Source organism: Talpa occidentalis, unplaced genomic scaffold (assembly GCF_014898055.3).
Source record: "Talpa occidentalis isolate TD23 unplaced genomic scaffold, MPIMG_talOcc4v2.1 talOcc4.7, whole genome shotgun sequence".
Taxonomy (NCBI): Eukaryota; Metazoa; Chordata; class Mammalia; order Eulipotyphla; family Talpidae; genus Talpa; species Talpa occidentalis.
In genome coordinates, this window is record NW_023605083.1 from 118217432 (window position 1) to 118238610 (window position 21179).

The window sequence follows — 21179 nt, forward strand, 5'->3', positions numbered from 1 at the left end:
CCCCGCTCTGTCTCTGGTGAATTCTCTCACCCTCCTGCGCCTTTGGCCTTTACCCCAGTGCTTGTATAAATAAATAACTCTTTAAATATATATATATATATAAATTGATTACAGGGCCTCCCTGGTGACCCGGGGGTTAAAGAGCGCTATCAAGCTACCAGCAGCCACTGCAGCATGACTTCGATCCCTAGCTAGCCAGAGAGAACCCATATGGCACAGCAGACCTCTCTTTTCTCATTCACTGCTCTGCTTAACCCCTTGTGCCACCTGGGAGGCCCAAAACTAAAATAAATCTAAAAAAAAAAAAACATTTGGGGCCTCCCCGGTGGCTTAGGGGTTGTCTCAGTGCCATCACTCCTACAGCCCAGACATATCCAGTCTCACCCACTGCTCCCTTTAGTAGGGTATTTCAGCAGATCCACCTGCTGTGCTCCCCACTCTGTCTCTGGTGAATCTGCTCATTCCCCACATCTCTGGCTTACACTCCAGTACTTCTACACACACACACACACACACACAGAGAGAGAGAGAGAGAGAGAGAGAGAGAGAGAGAGAACATTCTGTAAAGTTTTCGCTAACTGAAAAGTTTATAACAATTTAATGGAAAACATAATAGTTTTCAATGTGCAATGGTTTACCTTTTTTTTTTTTTAAAGACTTGTTTTTACACAAGAGCTGGGGTACAGGTCAGATGCGCGCGAGGGTAAGAGGATTCACCAGAGACAGAGTGGGGAGCAGAATAGGCAGAGCTACTGAAATACACTGCTTAGGGGAGCAGCAGGGCGAAACAGGAAAGGTCTGCTGCACCATGTGAGCCAGCTCCCTGGCTGAATTCATAATGCAGTGGCTGGCTATAGCTTGACAGCACTGACTTTAACCCCTGTGCCACCAGGGAGGCCCGCAAAGGTTTATTTTATGTAAATGGTAGAAAGATAAATACACAGGTTGATTTTTAAAAAATTAGTGGCTAAAATGGAAGTACATCTCACAATGTACCTTGCTTCAAAAGGTGAAAGGCCCCATGATTACACAATAAAGAAGCATTGATAAACACTATTTAGTAAGGACAGACTGTCCAAAGGAGCCTAAAAGATCTACAAGTCTAATTTGGATCATCTATAATGTTAGATAATTACCTTTGAACCAATCTGTAAAGTATGAAAAATAAACTTCCTGGGCCTCCCTGGTAGCATAGGGGTTAAGTCTCAGTGCTGGGCCTCCCCGGTGGCACAGCGGTTGAGCGCTGGGTTGCGAAGCTGCCCGCAGCCTCTGCAGCCCGGGTTCGATCCCCGGCCGCCGGGCGAGGGTCCCACATGGCGCGCAGACCTCTCCTGCCGCCCGCTGCTCCCCTCAGCAGTGTACTTCAGTCCTTCGCCTGCTCTGCTCCCTGCTCTGGCTCTGGTGAATTCTCTCACCCTCCCACGCTTCTGACTGTACTCATTGCTTATATGAATAAATAAATAAATCTTTAAAAAAAAAAAAAAAAGTCTCAGTGCTATCACCATGATGAACTCCCAGGGGGCTAACCCACATATGGCAAAGAAGACCACTCCTGTCTCACCCACTACTCCCCTCAGCAGCATATTTCAGTGGATCCGCCTGTTCTGCTCCTCACTTAGTCGCTGGTGAATCCACTCACATACCCCCGCACCCCCGCACTTCTGGCCTACACCTCAGTTCTTCTATGCATAAATAAATCTTTTAAAAAAGACAAAATTCCTTAGTACCCTTACTTAGTATTAGTACCCTTTCCCATTTTAAGGCCTTTCAAATAAAGTGAAAAAAAGACTCTCAGCCACTGGAAAAATATGTAACCCTTTTCAGATGCACCAATTTGTAAAACAGTTATTTGCTATATAACTATACCTTAGATTAGAAGATAAAACCTTAAGAGAAAAAAAGGTCATCATTGAACATTAACAGCACTGTGTGACTCACCCTATGAAAAGGAAATACTAGAATGATTACTTCAAAAGCAATAGTCACGGAAATAAGGTCCTCTGCTTTTACTAAAAAATTACAAACTCTCGGCCTCCCCTGGCGGTACAGGCAGTTAAATGCCGTACTGTGAAGCTGTCCACAGCCTCTGCAGAGCCGGTTTGATCCCAGCCGGCCTGCCAGGGTCCCACATGGCGCTGCAGACCTCTCCTGTCATGCCCGCTGCTCCCCTCAGCAGTGGATTTTGTCAGTCAGTCTGCCTGTTCTGCTCTCCGCTCTGTCTCTGGTGAATCCTCTCATCCCTCCTGCGATCTGTCCTGTACTCTGGTTCTTGTATAAATAAACAAATAAATCTTTAAAAAAAAAAAAATTACAAACTCAACAGGGAAACCAAACAAGTGTCAAAAAAAAAAAAGAACAAAATTTGCAGGCAAACTATAGCTCTGAGGCATACAATAGGAGTGGGGGAGGGAGAGGGATCAAAACAGGGGAGGGAAGAGCACATGGGACTATGGTGATGGTTCAGGGGTGATATGGTGGTGAGAGATTTATAGGAACTACACTTGAGGGGAGAAAACAAATACTGTACAAAAATGAGCCACAACATAATTAAAAGTTTAATTAAAGAAAAAATTACAGATTTAGAGGGCTCTGGAACAAATGGAACCTTAATAACGGATTGTAAATCCCTTGTTTTGCAGAGGAATGACCAAATTAGAGAAATTAAAAGAAATGACATTATTGTTAGTGGCAAAAATCAAGATTGACAAATATCCAGTTCTCTTAATTCAGTATATTCTGGCCATACTACTTTTTCTTATTTTGGACACATTAGTTAAACTGAGTTGATAAATAAAACAGGAAATGAAACATTACACCTAATCTTACAGAAAATAATAAAGATTTATTGAAGTAGGAGTGAGGCATAAAGAAAAATAATCAACAGGGATTCAAAATGCCCAAACTAGAACTCATCACTTCCTACCATACTGTAAAATGGTATCTGAGTCTCAGTTAATGTTATGAGTGTAATTTTTTAATGTTAGACTTTTATTTTTTTTTTTTATTTTATTTTTTTTTTTTTTAAATTTTATTTATTTATTTTATAGAGGCATGTTTTTATTTATTTATTTGTTTGTTTGTTTTTTGTTTATACATGCACTGGGTACAGTCAGAAGCATGGGAGGGTGAGAGAATTCACCAGAGCCAGAGCGGGGAGCAGAGCAGGCAGAAGGACCGAAGTACACTGCTGAGGGGAGCAGCGAGCGGCAGGAGAGGTCTGCGCGCCATGCGGGACCCTCCTCCGGTGGCCGGGGAGCAGCCAGGGATCGAACTGGCGCCGCAGAGGCCGCGAGCAGCTTCGCAACCCAGCGCTCAACCGCTGCGCCACCGGGGAAGCCCAATGTTAGACTTTTAAATAAACCCAAATAAGGTAGAATATTTCCTCCAACAGTATTACATTTTCATTATTGAGCTATTAAGAGTATGAGAAAGTGGAGAGGCTTAACTGAAAAAAATCTAAACTTGGATTCAAAGGCTAGCCTAGATATTTACAATCTGTTACTAATCTCACTGTGTGTTAAGATAACATTGGTTACAGTACTTAAAATGAAAGATAACTTCATTCTCGTGATAGCAAACAAAGTAAAATATACTTTAGAAAAGCTCTTTCACATATTTTCATGAGCTTTTATGCTATGTTATGCTAAAAACAGCAGAATGACAAAGTGAAGGGAAAAAAATGCAGACTGGAATCTTGGCTCCCCTCTTACTGTATAACTTAAACACCTCTCTGGGCCTAACTTTCCTCAGATGTAAAATAGAAATGTGAAAATTAGAACTGAGTTCTTCCAGTAACTAGATGTTCTAGTAAAACATCTAGCTCAGTGCATGGCATGTAGGAAGCACTGAATAACTGTCACTAAATTTGAAGGGAAATTACTAAAATTTGCTGTGAAGCAACATTCACTATCAGCAATATAGTAAAGGCATTTGAATAATGAATTTAGGAGACTAAAACAATTCAATACATATTATTTTAACCTATAAGGGTTACTATTTTTGTATAGATTTAATGCCAAAATGAAACAGCAAAGAACAATACTTTTCACATCTCTCTCTTTAAACTCTTCTATCCAACAGTCACTGACTTTGGCTATTCTGAGTGATGCTGTGTATCTGGCTAAGGGTATATTTCTCTTGATTTTTAACTTAAAAACTTTTTCTCTTACAGCTTTACCCCTGAATGTGAGATTTCAAGTCTGTGGCCTCCAGTCACAATAGCCAAAATCAGGATACAAAGAATATTCCCTATGAAAAGATTTAAATGACTCAAATGTGAAAAGATAAGTTTCTTATCTTTTTAACTTCACTTACATAAGGTAAGTTATGTACTGTCCCAGAGGAAAATGTGGCAAGAAAGAAAGTTACTACTTTTTTGTAGTAACCAACTAGTTGAAATTAGTTATCACTTTCTATAAAAATTTCCTGTACTCAAAACATTTCTGAGTTCAGCTACTTGCTTACAATCATAAAACTATCAGTTCTATAAAAAAAAGCACTCTGTAATCTGATTTTAAAACTCTGCAGTAAATATCTTATATATTAAATCTTTTATCCACTGAAAGTTAAATACCTAAAATAGTTTCAGTGAATTAGTAGTAAGCTTATTAATTCATAAGAGACCAAATAGTTTATTGTTCTTTACTATTAGTAAATTAAGTCAGTAAAGAGATAACCAATTTTAAGAATTATTCAGATAACGACACTCATTATCACACATCACTTTCAGCCCCCTCATTTATACTATGGCATGGAATAATTCACAGCATAGAAGAGCACTTTTGGTTTATAAACAAATCATGATCACTGTACAAAGAAGGGATTTCCCCCTTTTTAATCTTCTTAGATACATTTACATAGCAATTGCAGTGAAGAGATATGCTTAAAAAAGTGTTTTCTTATTATTTTATTTATTTATTTATTTATTTTTGTGGGGTCCTCGCCGGCCGCTGGGGAACGAACCAGCGCTGCAGATGCTGCGGGCAGCCTGGTAGCCCAGCGCTCAACCGCTGCACCACCAGGGGAGGCCCTTTCTTATTATTTTAGTACCGCCACTATAAGCTATGAATTAAATAGGAAATAATTATTACAGGCAGTAGCAATGCTACTTGAAAGTACAAAAAACTCTTTCCAACAATTACACAATGTAAGAGTTGAGTGGCAAAATAATAGAGCTGACTGCAATGGCAAAAGGCTATCTTCCACTTAAATCTTCAATATCGGCTTCCCTTTCAAGATTCCTGTTAACTGTTAAATGTCTATATAGTAACTTTAACTATACTCTGAACTTTTATAGTACTGAATACAAACCACCATAAATTAAGCTTACTGGATCTCTCTACATTAGGGGACCATAAAGTTCTATTAAATACCAAATAGTATCTACAACACTTTCTCCCCACCATTAAGTTAAACATGAAAACTCTGGGGAGACCAATTCCTTGATTTTCTTCACTTCTGGCCTGCAACAGTGATATTGTAGCTCTTAATTTTAACTTCCTTCAAACACTTCCTGTACTGATCTTTGTGGATAAATTAAAATACTTCTCCCATATGCATACAAAGAAATCAAGGAAGAGACTAAGCTGAAAACCTTTCGGTAAAAATTTCACCCTCTGCACTTGGTAAGTTTCCCAAAACTTTTGTCTCACCTTCTCACAATTTCATCCTTCAAATGGAAATGGGGGGGGGGGGAATAAGTGAGATGTACACTGAGCTGCGAGTGATCTCAGGTCAGCTTGATTCGCTGCCAGAAAAGGCCAGGTAACATTTACTCCCTTATTATAGAAGTTTCTCTCTCTTATCCCGTCAAGAAACCTTCCTGTATATCACTGTGTTGCTGTAATTCATCCGCAGTGATAATACCTCACTTCCCAAAGGGATCACTTCCCAACGCGATGACTACTCTCTAAAGATGCTTTCAGAGGCTTTCGTACGTCCTCACCCATTTCTCAATTCCATGACTATAAACCCCCCTCACTCAGCAGAGAAGGAAAAGTTCTTAGAGACAGACTGGAACGGATTTTCCAAGCCTGCCGACATCTAAGAGTTCCCAGAAACAACAATGAGCTACGAAAGTACGGACTCAACAGGGAAGAAGAGGAAGTCCCAGAACAATACCCCAACGAAACGCAGCACCAAAACCCCGAGGCGTCTCCATCACCCCACTCTACCCCCCACCCCACCCCCACTTCCCCAGTTTAACCACGGTCTCTCCAACTCCGCGAAAGGCTCCCTTCCCCCTCCCCCGGCCCATCAATGCTCCCTCGACGGGCCAGAAACGCTCCGCGACGGCGGCAGCAGAACCTACAGAAGCAAGCTCCGGTGGCTCGGCGCCGGGATGCTGCTTCTGTCGGGGGAGAGAGGCAAACCAGGGGTTCAGTAGAGACTGGAAAGCTGAGAGATACTGGGGGGAGGGGGGAACTAGGGCGCCCCAGCTAATCCCCCGGCGGGGCCCGCGGGTGGAAGAGGCGGGGGGCGGCCACCCCGCGGGGGGAGAGGGCGGCGGGCTGCGCTGGGTTTTCGGGTCCCGGGCACCGGGGAGACGTCCGGCGGCGCCGGCGGCCGGGGGTGACGGCGCCAGGCAAGGGAGGAGGCTCCGCGCGGGGCGAGATTCCCGGGGCAGGAAGGCAGGAATCGCTTCCTCACGCCGCCCGGGCCGCCCGCCCGCCCCAGCCCGAGCTCACACCTCAAACCTGCTCTTGGTCACTCCGTTCACGTCCCTCCTCATGGGGCCGGCGGGTGCGGCCGGGGCCGGGCGCTGCGGCGTGCGGAGTGCAAAGTCGGGGGGCCCAGGCCCGAGAGTTCCGGGGCCCGGAGGCAGCGCGGGAGCGGCGGGCCGGGGCCGGCGGCGGGGAGGGGGGACCTCTCGACTCCCGGCGGGGCCTCCTCCGCCTCCCGCAGCGCCCGCGGCGGCGACGACTGCTCGTCGCTAGCTCTTCTCTCTCCTCAGCCTCAACTTCAACCCAAAACAAAAACACTCCCCACCTGCCAGCAACGCCGCTCCTCATTGGGCAGAGCCGCCCGGGCTCCGAACGGCGTGGGGGGGGGGGAGGAGCGCGCGGCGGCCGCGGCGGCGGGACCACCCCTCCCCCACCCGAGCAGCCCACGGCGGCCGCCGCGCGCCGCGCTCGCCTCCGGGCCGGCCCCGCGGGAGGCGCGGCGGGAAGCGCCGGGGTGTCCGTGTCCGTGCAGGGGGGGGCTGCGGGCGGGCGCGAGGGCGCGCGTGCTCGCGGGGCGACGAGGGACAGGGCAGGACGGCCGCACACCCCGGCGGAGCCCCCCTTCCGCCCGGCACCCCTCCTCTCTCTGCGGGCACACAGCACCCCCAGGCCAGCAACCCCCCGCGCTCTCAGCCCCCGAAGTCTGGCGGCTTCTGCCCCGCAGCCCGTGCCGGGGCGCACGTCCCTCCCGACCACCCGACTCCCCGGCCCCGTCACTCACGGTCGTCTTGAACCCGAAGTGCAGCAGGCGGTCCCTGCTCGGAGCCATTTTCCTGCCCTCTCTGGGGGTCTCCGGGCCGGGGCAGTGCTGGGGCTGCCGCCGCCGCCGTCGTTGCCGCCGCCGCCGTCGCCTCCCCCGCCCCCGTTGATTGCATTACCGGGTGTTGCAAGGAGGCCTGGGGGGCCACTGCAGGGCGGGGGACTCCCCGTGCATGGGTCCGGGGCGCCGGGGGCTGACTGGGTTTGCCTTCGGCCCCGGGGGTATGCAGCGAGGCCGCACCTCGCGCCTTGGGGTCAGGGGGTGCAGCGCTGGAACGGGGCGACCATTCCTTTGGCTGGGGGAGGGGCACGCTCGGTGGCGGAGGGGGCGGCGAGGTGGAGGAGCCTTGGGCTTCCCCCGCCCTCCGCCGCCCGACCGCCGCCGGCGCCCAATGGGCCCCAGCGCCTGCCAGTCCGCCAATCAGGACTCTGGCTGGTGAGAACCTGATCCTGACGCCACTTTGGCGGGAGAAACAAGCGTGTCTGAGGGAGTGGGCGGGGGCGCTGGCCTAGACAATGCGGGCGTTCTCACTCCTCGGCTTTCTGTAGCAGCTGGTCTGTCGTTACACCTCAGCTACCCCAACCTTCAGGGTCTCAAGATCTACGATCGAATTTCCGTGAATTAAAGAGCAATCCATAGTATAGTTTACCTTTAAAAGAGCAACAAGGTTCCTGGCTGAGTCCATTAGAAGTGAAACTCCAGTAGTGCTGACAAGCCACTGAGCCTGATTGTATTCTGAGCAAATGAGCTTAAGATCTTCGTTGAGTCCCAGTGTTAGTGACTGACTTGCTGAGTCTAAGAGGAGCTTATTTAAGAGCAACTGGTGCTGGTGCTAGAGACTTTTTTTTTTTTAAAGGCGTATTTTCAGCTGGATGACTTGAGACACAACTGTTTTTGTTTTTTTTTTAAAGATTTTTTATTTATACAATAGTTGGGGCACAGGCCAGAGGCGCGGTAGGGTGAGAGGAATCACCAAAGACAGAGTGGGGAACAGAACAGGCAGACAGACCGAAGACACTGCTGAGGGAAGCAGCGGGCAACACAGGAGAGGTCTGCCCGCCTTGTGGAGGCTGCGGACTGCTTCACAGCGCTGCGCGCTGCGCTGAACCCGCTGCGCCACCAGGGAGGCCAGAGACACAAATGTTAAAAGCACATTTCCGCCCGTAACTTCTTAGTTTTTATCCTCCAAAGGGCTAGCTAAGCAAGGAACCTAACACCAGAAATGTTTCAGGCCTACAAACTCAGGTATATGCGTTACATTAGCCTCCTTCCAGATACTTTTAATATTATTGCTTCACGTCACGTAAAAAGCTTAATTCAGTCTCATCTAAGAGTAGTTTTCTCCCGGAAAGGTCTGATAAATTTGCCGAAACTGATGAGCAGAGAAATCAAATGAAGGAAACTTTTACATATGATTTCCTTTCCACTGAACAATTTCAGGTAATAGGGGAGATTTACTTTTGAATTATTTTTTGACTGACTGGACTTTTTAAAAAAAGCTGGGTACATGAAAATTATGAAAGGCTATAAATGTATTACACATAGACATATTGCTTGTTATCAAAGAAATTTATTTGCATGTAAATAAACAGGTTCATTTGTAATCGGAAAAATCCCACAGATTTTGTCTACTTGCAAAAAAATGAAAAACCCCAAAGTATTTACAGAACGGCCATATGCACAGAAAATCAAATTTGAAAGATTTTAGAAAAGACCCTCCCCAACTGCTCCTGATGTACATTTTTGAAACTCAAAATTTAAAGCTCAGCTCTTATAGCTGAACATGTTTCCCAGCCTAGCTTCTGAGATGTTAAATACTTCCTACCCCTCAAAAAACTAACTCAAGGGTAGAAATAAGGGGGAAAGGGGGATGAAAAGGAAAAGGTAAAAGAAAATGAGACTTCCCAGGGAGCATGAATAATCTGTTTCCTATACTGGCATCTGCTTCAAGTGACTTAATTGGATACTGTATGACTCACTGGCTCCCCAAAAGGGTTTCTGACAATTCATGATATTGCTACACTCAATTTTCAGACTTAGGCCTTAGGAAAACTTTTCCAAGAGTCGCCAACCTCAAACATGGTTTTTGGCAATTTATGTCCTGCTTCATCTCCTACCCCCCAGCACTTGTTTTAGAACACATTGGATTCTTAAATCTTCATGTACATCAGAGCAGGTTTTGACCAAGAACCCCTAACATGAAGCCAAAAGACAGACGAGGAATCAGATCAAACTAAGAATACAAGACACCAGTAGCAGAAGACAGGTAGAAGTTGACTTCATGTCCTTGCCGTCTTTTGAAACAGGAGAATGAGTACACCTAGACTGGAGGGAGGTGTCCCAGGCTTGGTTTATTCTGCCTCTTCTCCTCCACCCTGTGGAGAAATGCAGTGCTCCCTGGTTCTCAGGCAGGGTGAAGCAGTTTAGCCCCGGCTCCCTGTTAAGCAAGTTCAGATGCTGGGTCAGTGTGTGGGGTGTGCCCATCGACAATTCAGGGGCTTATCCTTCATCCAGATCCTAACTCGGGATTCTTTGATCTGGGATGAAGACAGAAAGAGAGAAAAAGCTTCCCAGTTTACTCATTTTGGTATTTGTTTGCTCTGTTTGGGGGAGCTGTGCCCCTGACACTATGCAGTACATACCCCATAAGATTTTCCCCACCCAGAACAAACTTAAAAATCATGTAACATTTTTTTTTCTTCTGCAGAAACCAATGGGATAGGATTCAAAACTAGGTGAGAAACTTGTGAGAAATCCAACCTGGTTGTATGTCTGAGGCTGCTACTGTATCAGCATCACAAGATAAAGCACTCTGGTATCACCTTGCCCATGTCCTCCTTAGTGTCACCCAAGACATTTGACTCTGATACGGTAACGGATAACTTTTCTTGCTCCACTTTGCAATGTTTCGTTTCCTACTTCTTAATACCTTAGGACACAAAAGTGGCAGAGTTGTTGAGAACTGATGACCAGAAAAGGGAGAACACTAGAGGAAATCAGAGACAGTCAGGAAAGAAAGCCAAAGCTGATTTTCCAACTCTAAGCTAACTCCAACCTGCAAAAAGAGCTGACCGTAGAAATCTTCAATATCTGATGAAGTCACTCCATGACACACATACACAAATGAATCACCTGGTTTTTTTTTTTTTTTTTTTTTTTAATCCAGAAGAGTTGTGCTGGGGACCCTGCCCCATCCTGCTGATACAGTTCCTGAATGGAATCATCAGGAATGGCACAGTGCAGGTGTCAAAATCAAAGTAAGGCCGCAGAATTTTGAGAGGACCCTCCAAATACTGAGAACTTGTGTTGCACTCATACGGTCTTCTGGATTTCTATTATTTATGGACAAGGGCTTCTTATGATGTCCCCAAAATCCAGACTCAGACCTAATCCTCAAAAAAGGTCCAATTGTATTGCTACATAGTAGCAAGGGTTTATCTTCATGCCCACCTAGCATTCCAGGCTCCCATTGCTTCAAGTGAGCTTGAAATTGTTTTAAGTGAACTATGGCTGCAATTTGTTTACCTTTTATCTAAGGGAACATACAATGGAGTGATTAAAGTCTGGACTCCTTCTCTTTGTGATGAAGAGAAACAAGGAGCCCAGCTCTCAGGAATGGCCTCAGTTCTCCTACAAACAAAATGCTGGGATGTGGACTTTTGGCACATTGTGGAAATAGGAGAACTAGTAATTCTGTAATGGTTTGCATGCCACTGGGTCAGGGAGACTGTCCCACAATAAATCTTACTGCATCTGAAAACATGTTTACATCCCAAAAAATCAGCCCAGCTTTTTTTTTCCCTAAGAAAAGAGATTATAAATCTCTCCCAGTACCTCCACTGGGAGATGTTTCATAATATTCCTATGATGTGTGAACCTTATGAAAAACTTCCTTACAACAAAAATACCATTTGGGTTTTTCTAATTACTTCCAAAGGTGGGCTGACTGATTTGCTTGGGCTTGATGCTACATTATCAGCACAAGCTACAAGCTCCCTATCAGCAAATAAGCCTTGCTCTTCCACCTCCCATCATTGTGAACCCTGAACCTCACAGATTTAGAAACACTGTATAAAACAAACAGATAAAGGGTTAAAATATTACAAATAAATAGCTAAAATTATCTTTCCTCCCCCAATCACTCCTAAGAAACAGACACCAAACATTACTTAAGTGTCCAAAATGACCAAAGTCCTTCATTTGCCCATGCCTCAAATGGACAACTACCCAAACAAAGGTGAGCCACCTTCATGCAAATGCATCAAGGAATGTATTGCTTTTTCATTTCCTGCCCAGCCCTTCAAATACATGCACTAAAATGAGTTTAAGACATGGCCTAAAAATGGAAAAAGGGAGAAAAAAATATATATGAATATTTCCCACAAAACTGCTTCCCACCCTTCCCTCTCCCTATACCCCTCCCACCCCCTCCCTTTCATAAGCAAGTATTTTAACATTTTTCTGGCAAAGAAACAGTAATTCTTGGTAATCAGAATCAAACCCTGTGGTCTCTTTAGTAGGGTCTGGCTATGCCTTTCTAATTTCACCCAGCTTGGTGTCAAAACCATACCATTTTAAGAGTATTAAATACAAAATCATACTGTCTGACCAACCCCTTATGATTTGCCTATAAACTTATTTTTGTCTAATTGCCAATCAGGGCCACATCCATAAGATCATCATCTTCCTCTCCAATCATAAAGTCAGGGCTGAGCCTTGAGGGCCTGTCTGTAGATAAGATTGTGTTACTTGTCATAGACAAGGACTGGTCTGAAGAAATAGGTGATTTAGACCAACTCTCTGGCTTGATGCTATGAGATTTTTTCTTGTCTCGGTCTTTATCCCGGTCCCTGTCCCTATCTTTGTCTTTTACTTTTTTCTTTTCTTTTTTGTGCTTCTTATGCTTCTCTGTGCTGTATTCTGGAAGTGGTCGGATACCATCATCTGAGCTGGGACTGTTCTGGTAAGATTTTTCTGCAATGGAGGAGCCTGACTCACTTTCACTGTCCAGATTCTGGGGGGTATATGCTGGTGACTTACTGTGGCTGGGAGAGCCACGCTCATGCTTTGGAGTGGAACCACTGATGAGTGGCGAGCCATAGTTTTTGGAAGAGGCCATCTGAGGCCTGAGCCCTTCGCCACTACTTTCCCCAGGTTTCTGCAAAGTCACTTTGGCTTTAATGCTGGGGGATCCCCCATCATGCTTGCTGATGATAATTTTTGCCACACCCGTGCTCCCCACATTTTTTGACTCTGAGGTCTTCTTAGATGAATCCATTGAGCCTCCTGAAGTGGAAACTTTTGATTTGTCTTTATCACTTTTCTCACGCTTGCCCTGGAACTCTCCTCCTGACAAGTTATGTTTGGAGGACATAGGATGACTAGAAGAATTTGTGCTCACCCCCATCTGACCATCCATTGGGTCTTCACCCCCAGGGCCACTGGTTACAACCCCATGCTTCAATTTATCTATGACTGCTGTTAAGGACGGCTTCTTATTTCTGCTGGGAGACTTCCCTTTGGAACTCCCATGCTGATTCTGCGAGGATGACATGGAAGAGCCACTTGAAAAGGAAGATGATGATGTTGTACAAGAATTAGATGATGGGGGAGTTTTCTGAGACAGTGAGCCTGAGGATCCTAACCCTGAAGATGATTTCATGCCAGCACTTGAACTAGTTCCAGACAAATGAGAACCACCAGAACCTGAACTGATAGGGGACTTGGCTTTAGATGATGGGGGAGTCCCAGGAACAGGCTTCATTGGAGAAGCAAGCTTATCAGAGCCTCCAGGTGGTCTTGAATGAGAAGGAGATATGTTTGGTTTACTTAAAGAAGGATTCATAAGTGATGATGGCTTTCCTTGAGGTTTCATCTTGGTGCTGCTGGAGCCACTGCTCAGTCCATGCTTGGTGATGGGAGAGGAACCTGGCTTTCCCCCAGACTGAGATGAATTTTTGGACTGGCTAGATCCAGAAGACCCTTGACTAGAATATATATTGCTACTTAACTTAGAACTTGATGAACCTTCTGATTTACTACTTTTCATCTTGCCTGAGTTGGAAGCAGAAGATGAGGAAGAGGAGGAAGAAGAATGACTATGGTGGCTTTTACTGCCTGAGGAAGACACAGAACCACTGCTGGTATACTGACTGTGAGAGGAAGGCTTGCCCACCATCACGGTTCCCTTAGGAATCTGAATTGTGATTTTGGGAATGGGTGGTGTGGCCACACCTGGGGGAGTCTGAGATCTTCCTGAACTGCCTGGAGATTTGGATCCTCCTGTACTGGTAGGGGGGGTGAAAGGTCGGTTAGAAGAACTGTGAGATGGTGACTTTCCCTCAGTGTCTGCCTTCTTCCGCTTTGGAGGCTTATCTTTGCTTTTGCCATCATTAGAAGGGGTCCGACTACGCTTCCCTGGTTTGGAATCTAATCCTGGCCCTGAAAGACTACTATTACTGGTGCCATTGCCTTCCTTTCTCTTTTGAGTCTTTTCTTTCCCTAAGTCACCACTCGTCAGTAAAGGACTCTGGCTACCACTGTGATGCTCCATAAGATCTGCAGGACCCAAAGCCTTACCAGCCACTGTTATAATACTGAAATCAACGGTGTCAGCTTGGCTATTGCTTTTAAACTTAGTCTCCCCATTGTCACTTCCAAGCATTGGCACACCCAAAGTATTCAGTGCCTGAGATGCAAATCCTTTGAAGTCATCATTATCTCCACTTTGGCTGCTTTCATCAAAATATTCTTCTCCAAAACCACTTTGGCTCTGGCTATTCAACAAATCTGGATTGAAGTCTACTCCATCAGGAAAAAAGTGGTTGGTAGGAGAGTCACTACTGGGGCTACCAGCAGCATCTGCAATAAGGTCAGCTGGATCAGTGTATGGATTTTCATTATTATTGGTCTGAAAGACATCAGGATCAAAGAGGGCACTCTGAGAATGCCCAGAGCTTGAAGAATCTCGAACAGGGGTGCCAATGGGGGGGCAATCGTCACTAGTGCTAGGAAGCTTAGAGGCTTCTTCTGCAATGTCTGAAAGGATATCAGTTACATCTGGGCCAATGCTGTCTGAACTGGATAGACGGACCATCCTTTGAATACTGGGCTGGGGATGAGGTACTGGTTGTGGGTAAGTTGTTGGGGGAGTACTACACTGGCTTGGAGCTGGAGTGATGTGTGGCGTGTCCAGAGTGTCAGCTGTCATGTTGACATCAAAGATAGGGTTCTGTGAATCAACATCCATTGAAAATAACTCCCTTTGAAAATCATCTTCAGTCTGGTGCTTGGGTTTTTCAGGTGGTAATCTCGACGATTTCTTCTTCTTTGTCTTGTTGCTTCCTGAACACATTTCCATCCGGGGTGAGCCGGAAGAAGAGTTCTGCCTTTCTAAAGGGCTGCTTCCATAAAGGGTTGAGAAATCCTGGGCAGGATTATCTTTAAGAAGGTTCATGAGCATCGGGTGATTCTTGGTGTTGCCGGCCATCGAAGAGACAGGTGGCGGCGTGTGATGAGGAGGGGTCGGACTCGAGCCAATGGTAGACCCCCCGTTCCCTGTGATTTGCAACAAACTGGTAAGAATTGGGTTCTGAGACACCTTGCTGAAGTCCTCCCCATGGCCCACCGACTCATGCCGATCTTTGATGCTCATGCTCATATTAAACAAGGTGGTAATGGGACCCCCCGGAAAGGTGTTGGTTGGTGTAGTGGTACCACTCATTGGGTTGTTGCCTGTGGTCATGCCATACCCTGGGCTGCTAGCCGGGGGCAGGTTCTTTTTCACCATGTCTTCAACTGTCTCTGCAATGAGGGACAGTGCTGGGGTGTCGGCCTGAATGGTTTCAGCTTTCCTCCGAATAGCCCTCATCGTCACAGGGATGGACATACATCTATAAGATAAGATGGAAAAAAAAAAGTTAAAATTGCACTCACTTCTGGATAAAACCAATCTTTCCAATTAGAAAAACAGGCTTTAGTTTTACCAGATTCAGATATGCACCAGAGGTTTCTATCAAGCAGTTTTCAAGTAAGGCAAGTAACCCAAAAGGCCAGAGTGGTTCTATGAAATGACAAATCTTCGATTCATTCTAAAAAGAACCTGGACCAGTAAGCAATCTTCAACCTTTTTTGAGGTAACACCAAAAACAAACCACAGACATATGTCCAAATAATCAGATGTATTCAACTAAAAGAAAACTGGTGAAAACAAACTCTGCAAGAAAATGTCTTTTTTGGAGCTTCACATGATTAATGGATATGATTTATCCTAATTAACAAACCATAAAAAAAGTCTCTTGACTCACTGAATTCTAAACTTTAAAGGCTTAGATCACCCCAAAACTATGCTGTTAAAAAAAAAAAGAGCTACTGATGAAATTTTTAATTTAAAACAAAGTACTTTTTTTCTCTTACAGATAAATTTGTATTTGTAAACATAACTCTGAAAACATTTGCTCTAGAACATGTCAACAAACTTTCTTAAAATGCCAGAAATTTTAGCCTTTTGAATATCAGATGTTTTTTTCCCAACTACTCTGCCACGTTAGCTCAAAAGTCACCATAGGCATGGCTGTGTTCCAATAAAATTTACTGACAAGACAAGCTGCCAGTACATGCTCTATAAAAATCTTGACATTCCACATTAATATTTCTAGGATATATTAAGCTGATTGGCTTAAGTATATTCCCACATACTGCCATTTGGTGATTATATAGGTTAAAAAGTGACACAGAGGATAAGTGGAAAAAGAGCTACATCTTATTTTAGCTCTATCCCTCATATGAGAACCCTAATACTGGATCTGAAGTTACCTACCTCATTTCTTGTTTCTCTCATAGTGATATTTAAAAATCCAAAGCTCTATCACTTTTGAATCCAAAAGCAGAAGGGTGGCCTCCCTGGTGGTTCAGCGGGTTGAGCACAGCGCCATGAAAGTGTCCACAGCCTCTGCAGCGCTGGTTTGATTCCCGGCCGGCCAGGTAGAAACCCCCATGGCACAGCAGACCTCTCCTGTCTCACCCGCTGCTTCCCTCAGCAGTGCACTTCAGTCCTTCTGCCTGTTCTGCTCCCCGCTCTGTCTCTGGTGAATCCTCTCACCCTCCTGCACCTCTGGCCTGTACCCCAGCTCTTGTATAAAAACAAATAAGTCTTTAAAAAAAAAAGCAGGAGGGCAATTCAAAGCAGTGACTAAATGCTTTTCTCTTAAATTTCTCTTAATTTTCACAGTAATACTGAAAACAACATTCCTTATACACCTCTTAATGTGACTCTGATGGAAAAGGGTCAGTGCTACCTTTGAACAACTTTGGCAATGAAGTCATCTGTGCAGATGAGTGCATCTGACAGCCCTTTGTAGAGTTTACAGCTCACATGTGTTGAGTCCTGCACATCCATTACCACTGAAAGACAAAATATATAAGATATATTTGAGATAGTCAGCTTCTGAGTTTTCAAAAAGATAAAAGAACCAAACTGCTAGCCTAGATGAGGTGCTAGCCACCCATACAACTCACCACACACCAGGGAGTCATTCACAGGGTGCTGAAAAGATACACTGAAACGGGACTCTGAAAGGGGACATACTTCAAACTGGAGGAGCCCAGGAGAATCTAAAAGGCAAAGAAAAGGAATATAAACTAATCAACCAAATGTGACCTGAGACAATAATGAAATTATTTCTCTCTCTCCTTAGAAACTAAATCTCACACATTTTTCTTTAATGTGCAAAACCTACTGTCCTCCACAACTGACAAAAGGAATCAGATTCCAAGGAATCTGCCAGATTATGTTTCATATACTACAAAATAAAGAAATAACTAAACTTCAATTTTCTGATATAAAATCATTTAAATCCTTAAATTATTAAAGATTTTGGCAGATATAAATACCTGCCTAAAAATGAATTCTAGGTGGGCCTCCCCTGGTGGCACAGGTGGTTGAGCGCAGCGCTGTGAAACTGTCGCAGCCTCTACAGTGCTGGTTTGATCCCTGCCAGCAGGCAAGGGTCCCACAAGGCGCAGCAGACCTCTCCTATCACGCCCACTGCTCCTCTCAGCAGTGTATTTCGTCAGTCTGCCTGTTCTGTTCCCCGCTCTGTCTCTGGTGAATCCTCTCACCCTCCCACGCCTATGGCCTGTACCCCAGTTCTTGTATAAATAAATAAATAAATCTTAAAAAAAAAAATTCTAGGGCCTCCCTGGTGGTGCAGGCAGTTGAGCGCTGCGCTGTGAAGCTGTCTGCAGCCTCTGTAGTCAGGTTCAAGCCCAACAGGCCGATGAAATACCCACATGGCATGGAAGACCTCTCCTGTCTCACCCACTGCTCCCCTCAGCAGTGTATTTCGTCAGTGTGCCTGTTCTGTTCCCCGCTCTGTCTCTGGTGAATTCTCTCACTCTTCCGCACATCTGAACTATACCCCGGTTCTTGTATGCATGAATAAATAAAATCTTTTAAAAAAAAATGAATTCTGAAAATTAATGTGGCCAAGAAGAGTTTCTCTTCTGTCTGAGAAGCAAACATCCACTGCCTTAAACTTTTCTGTCAGTGTTTGCAGCTTTCAGCTGTGCAGCCCATAGTTTGATGCACAGGAACAGAGGGGCTACAACTATTTATGCCATAAACACACACAAGTAACTGTCACTGTATGTTTCTGGGAAATACATGCTGGCAGCTCAGACAAGGGATCACATAATTTATCAGGAATAGCACGTATCTCTGTAGCACTAACTTCCTAACTACCTTATAAAAATTCATTTTTAGAGCCCTTGAAGCCATCTGGAGAATCCTAGGATTCAAACAGGTGAAAGAGAAGGGCCAGAAGCACAAGTGCCTATGCTGTCACTACTCTAGCTCTCCAAAATTTTTCATTTCTAAAGCAATTTTTATTCCCATAAAGATGTCCCCTAATATATCTTTCTTATTTCTTCTTCCCTACCAAATGAATTAATACATCACTCTCACTGAAGTTCTTCATAAGTTAAAAAAAAGTTATGGTGGCGCAAGGTGTTAAGATGCAGCACTATGAAGCTATCTGCAGCCACTGCAGCACAAGTTTGATACTTGGCCAGGGAGGTGACCCACATGGTGCAGCAGACCTCTCCTGCCTTGCCTGCCCAATGCTCCCCTCAGTAGTGTATTTCAGTAGATCTGCCTGTTCTGCTCCCCACTGTCTCTGGTGAATCCTCTCACTCCCTACTCCTCCGGCCTCACCCCAGCTCTTGCATGCATAAATAAATTAAAAAAAAAAAAAAAAAAGAAGAAAATGAAAAGGGCATCGGGGGCTCCCCAGTGGCACAAGGGGTTAAGCGTCAGCACTATAAAGCTGTCCACAGCCACTGCAACACAAGTTTGATCCCCAGCCTGGGAGTACCCACATGGCGCAGGAGACCTCTCCTGTCTTGCCCACTGCTCCCTTCAGCAATGTATTTCAGTCACTCTGCCTGTTCTGTCTGTTCTGCCTCTGTTGAATCCTCTCACTCCACCCCACACCTCAGCTCTAGTATGCATAAACAAATCTTTAAAGGGAAAAAAAAAAAGAGAAAAGGGCATCGGTCTTAGACTTTTTTTTTTAAAGTATTATTTTATCAATACAAGAACTGGGGTACAGGCCAGATGTGTGGGAAGGTGAGAAGATTCACCAGAGACGGAGCAGGGAGCAGAACAGGTAGAATGACCAAAATACACAGCTGAGGGGAGCAGCGGGCAAGACAGGAGAGGTCTGCCACGCCATGTGGGTTGCTCCACAGCCGGCGGTGCTCGAACCGGCACTGTAGAGGCTGCGGAGCACTTCACAGTGCTGCGCTCAGCCTCCTGCGCCGCCAGGGAGGCCCGGTCTTACACCATTTTAAACAGTATGATTTAAGCTCTGCAAAGAATGGGGCAAGGAAATATACTGAGGGTTAAAAGCTAGAAATCATTACCTACCAACCAAAAATTAGGTATCCAGAAATCTTCCTTTCTTAAAGCATCCCAATTTCTGCCTTTATCTATCTGCTGCCCTGTTCATCAATGTATGCAGAAAAAGAGTAAAAAGGCAATTGCAGAACACAGTGGTTTTCAAATACCAATTATTAAAATTATTTGTGTTCATTAAAATTATCTGTGATCATTAAAATTATTTGTATAATTAGGAGACCCTAATTATAGGGTCTCCCTGGTGATGCAAGTGGTTAAGCACCACACTGTGAAGCTGCCCGCAGCCTCTGCAGCGCCGGTTCTATCCCAGCCGGCCAGCGAGGATCCCACATGGCGTAGCAGACCTCTCCTGTCTCACCCATTGCTCCCCTCAGCAGTGTATTTCATCAGTCTGCCTGTTCTGTTTCCAGCTCTGTCTCCAGTGAATCCTCTCACCCTCCCGCGCAGCTGGCCTGTACCCCAGTGCTTGTATAAAAATAAATAAATCTTTAAAAAAAAATTTGTGTAACTTAAACAAGATTTCCAACTCCTCCTACTGAGGTTCTAATTCCACTCATATGGGTGTGGAAACACCAAATTTCATCTATTTGGGTGTGTAGTTAAAAGCTGCACAGATGATATGATTGGCCACCAAATTAGAGAACCACTAGTATAGTCAGTTCCATCTCCCAGTAAATACATCAAAAGGAAAGGCAGTACCTTCTTTCAGAATAGTTCTCTTGACACAGCTTCCGATTAGGGTGTTATAGGCCACTTGGTGTCTGATCAGATTTAGGATAAGAGGAACTCGACCAGGGTGCTGAAAGGTAATTTTGCTAACAAGGGTTCCCTGTAGACTTCTGCCATCTGGAAGAGGTGCATCCTTGTTGAGGAAGTAGCAGTGCTGTTGACCTGGAAGAGCCTGGGCAAAAAAGAACAAAGAAATGAATACTATTTATTTACTCAATATACTCCAGTTTGTGTATTTACATACACAAACTATCCAGAAAACCAACAGAACAAAACCTACTCCTCAAAAATCAGCAACAATTTCTTGGTGAATAATAAAGCTCCACAGGAAATTCTTTGGTCAGTTCATGTTAAAAATATCAATTACTCGGGCCTCCCTGGTGGCGCAAGGGGTTTAGCACCACACTATGAAGCAATCCACAGCCTCTGCAGCACTTCGATCCCTGGCCCTCCAGGGAGCAGCCCAACTCTTCTGTCTCGCCCACTGCTCCCCTCAACAGTGTATTTCAGTCAGTCTGCCTGTTCTGTTCCCTGTTCTGTCTCTGGTGGATCCCTCTCACCACCCCCCCACCCCACATCTCTGGTCTGTATGCATAAATAAATGTATACTCTCATATGCATAAATAAATAAATCTTTTAAAAAAAATGAATGACTCACTTCCCTAAAAATTTTTAGTAAATGCTCTGCTAGTGATTTCCTAACTTAGCTAACATTAAAATTATCTGAGAAATATGTATAAAAGTGGCTCCTGAACCACAGGTGCAAAATCTATATATTGACTCACTCTATATTGGGAAATATTTCTTTATTCTAGACTATTATCAAAGATGCAAATAAATTCAAGTCCAAGCAAAGTTTTGGAACATGCCTTAATTTGTGTATTTCAGTACTTTCTGCACTGGATATGCAAGAAAGTCCTTTTCAGATTAAAAGCTCTGTCACTTAAAAGAATTAAGAATTCTTTGGGCCTCCCCTGGTGGCACAGCGCTTGAGCGCTGGGCTGCGAAGCTGCCCGCAGCCTCTGCAGCGCCAGTTCGATCCCCAGCCGCC

General features: G+C 45.0%; 2 protein-coding genes across 6 annotated transcripts in view; both read right to left on the reverse strand.

The window, feature by feature from the left end:
* The window catches only part of FBXL20 (F-box and leucine rich repeat protein 20), an 87142-nt gene extending 79343 nt beyond the window's left edge, over positions 1–7799 (reverse strand). Inside the window, exon 1 of one of the 5 annotated variants that reach the window (XM_037495053.2) lies at positions 7444–7799. In XM_037495053.2, coding sequence (XP_037350950.1) covers positions 7444–7491 — 48 coding nt within the window. In that variant the 5' untranslated portion in view covers positions 7492–7799. The other 4 variants (XM_037495050.2, XM_037495052.1, XM_054689445.1 and 1 more) reach the window with 4 other exon arrangements.
* A 4113-nt stretch (positions 7800–11912) lies between these two features.
* Positions 11913–21179, reverse strand: part of MED1 (mediator complex subunit 1) — a 28291-nt gene continuing 19024 nt past the window's right edge. The window contains exons 14-17 of the mRNA XM_037491980.2: positions 20099–20300; positions 16999–17094; positions 16779–16884; positions 11913–15374 (exon numbers count right to left, since the gene is read on the reverse strand). Coding sequence (XP_037347877.1) covers positions 12128–15374; positions 16779–16884; positions 16999–17094; positions 20099–20300 — 3651 coding nt within the window. The 3' untranslated portion in view covers positions 11913–12127. The remainder of the gene's footprint in view (positions 15375–16778; positions 16885–16998; positions 17095–20098; positions 20301–21179) is intronic.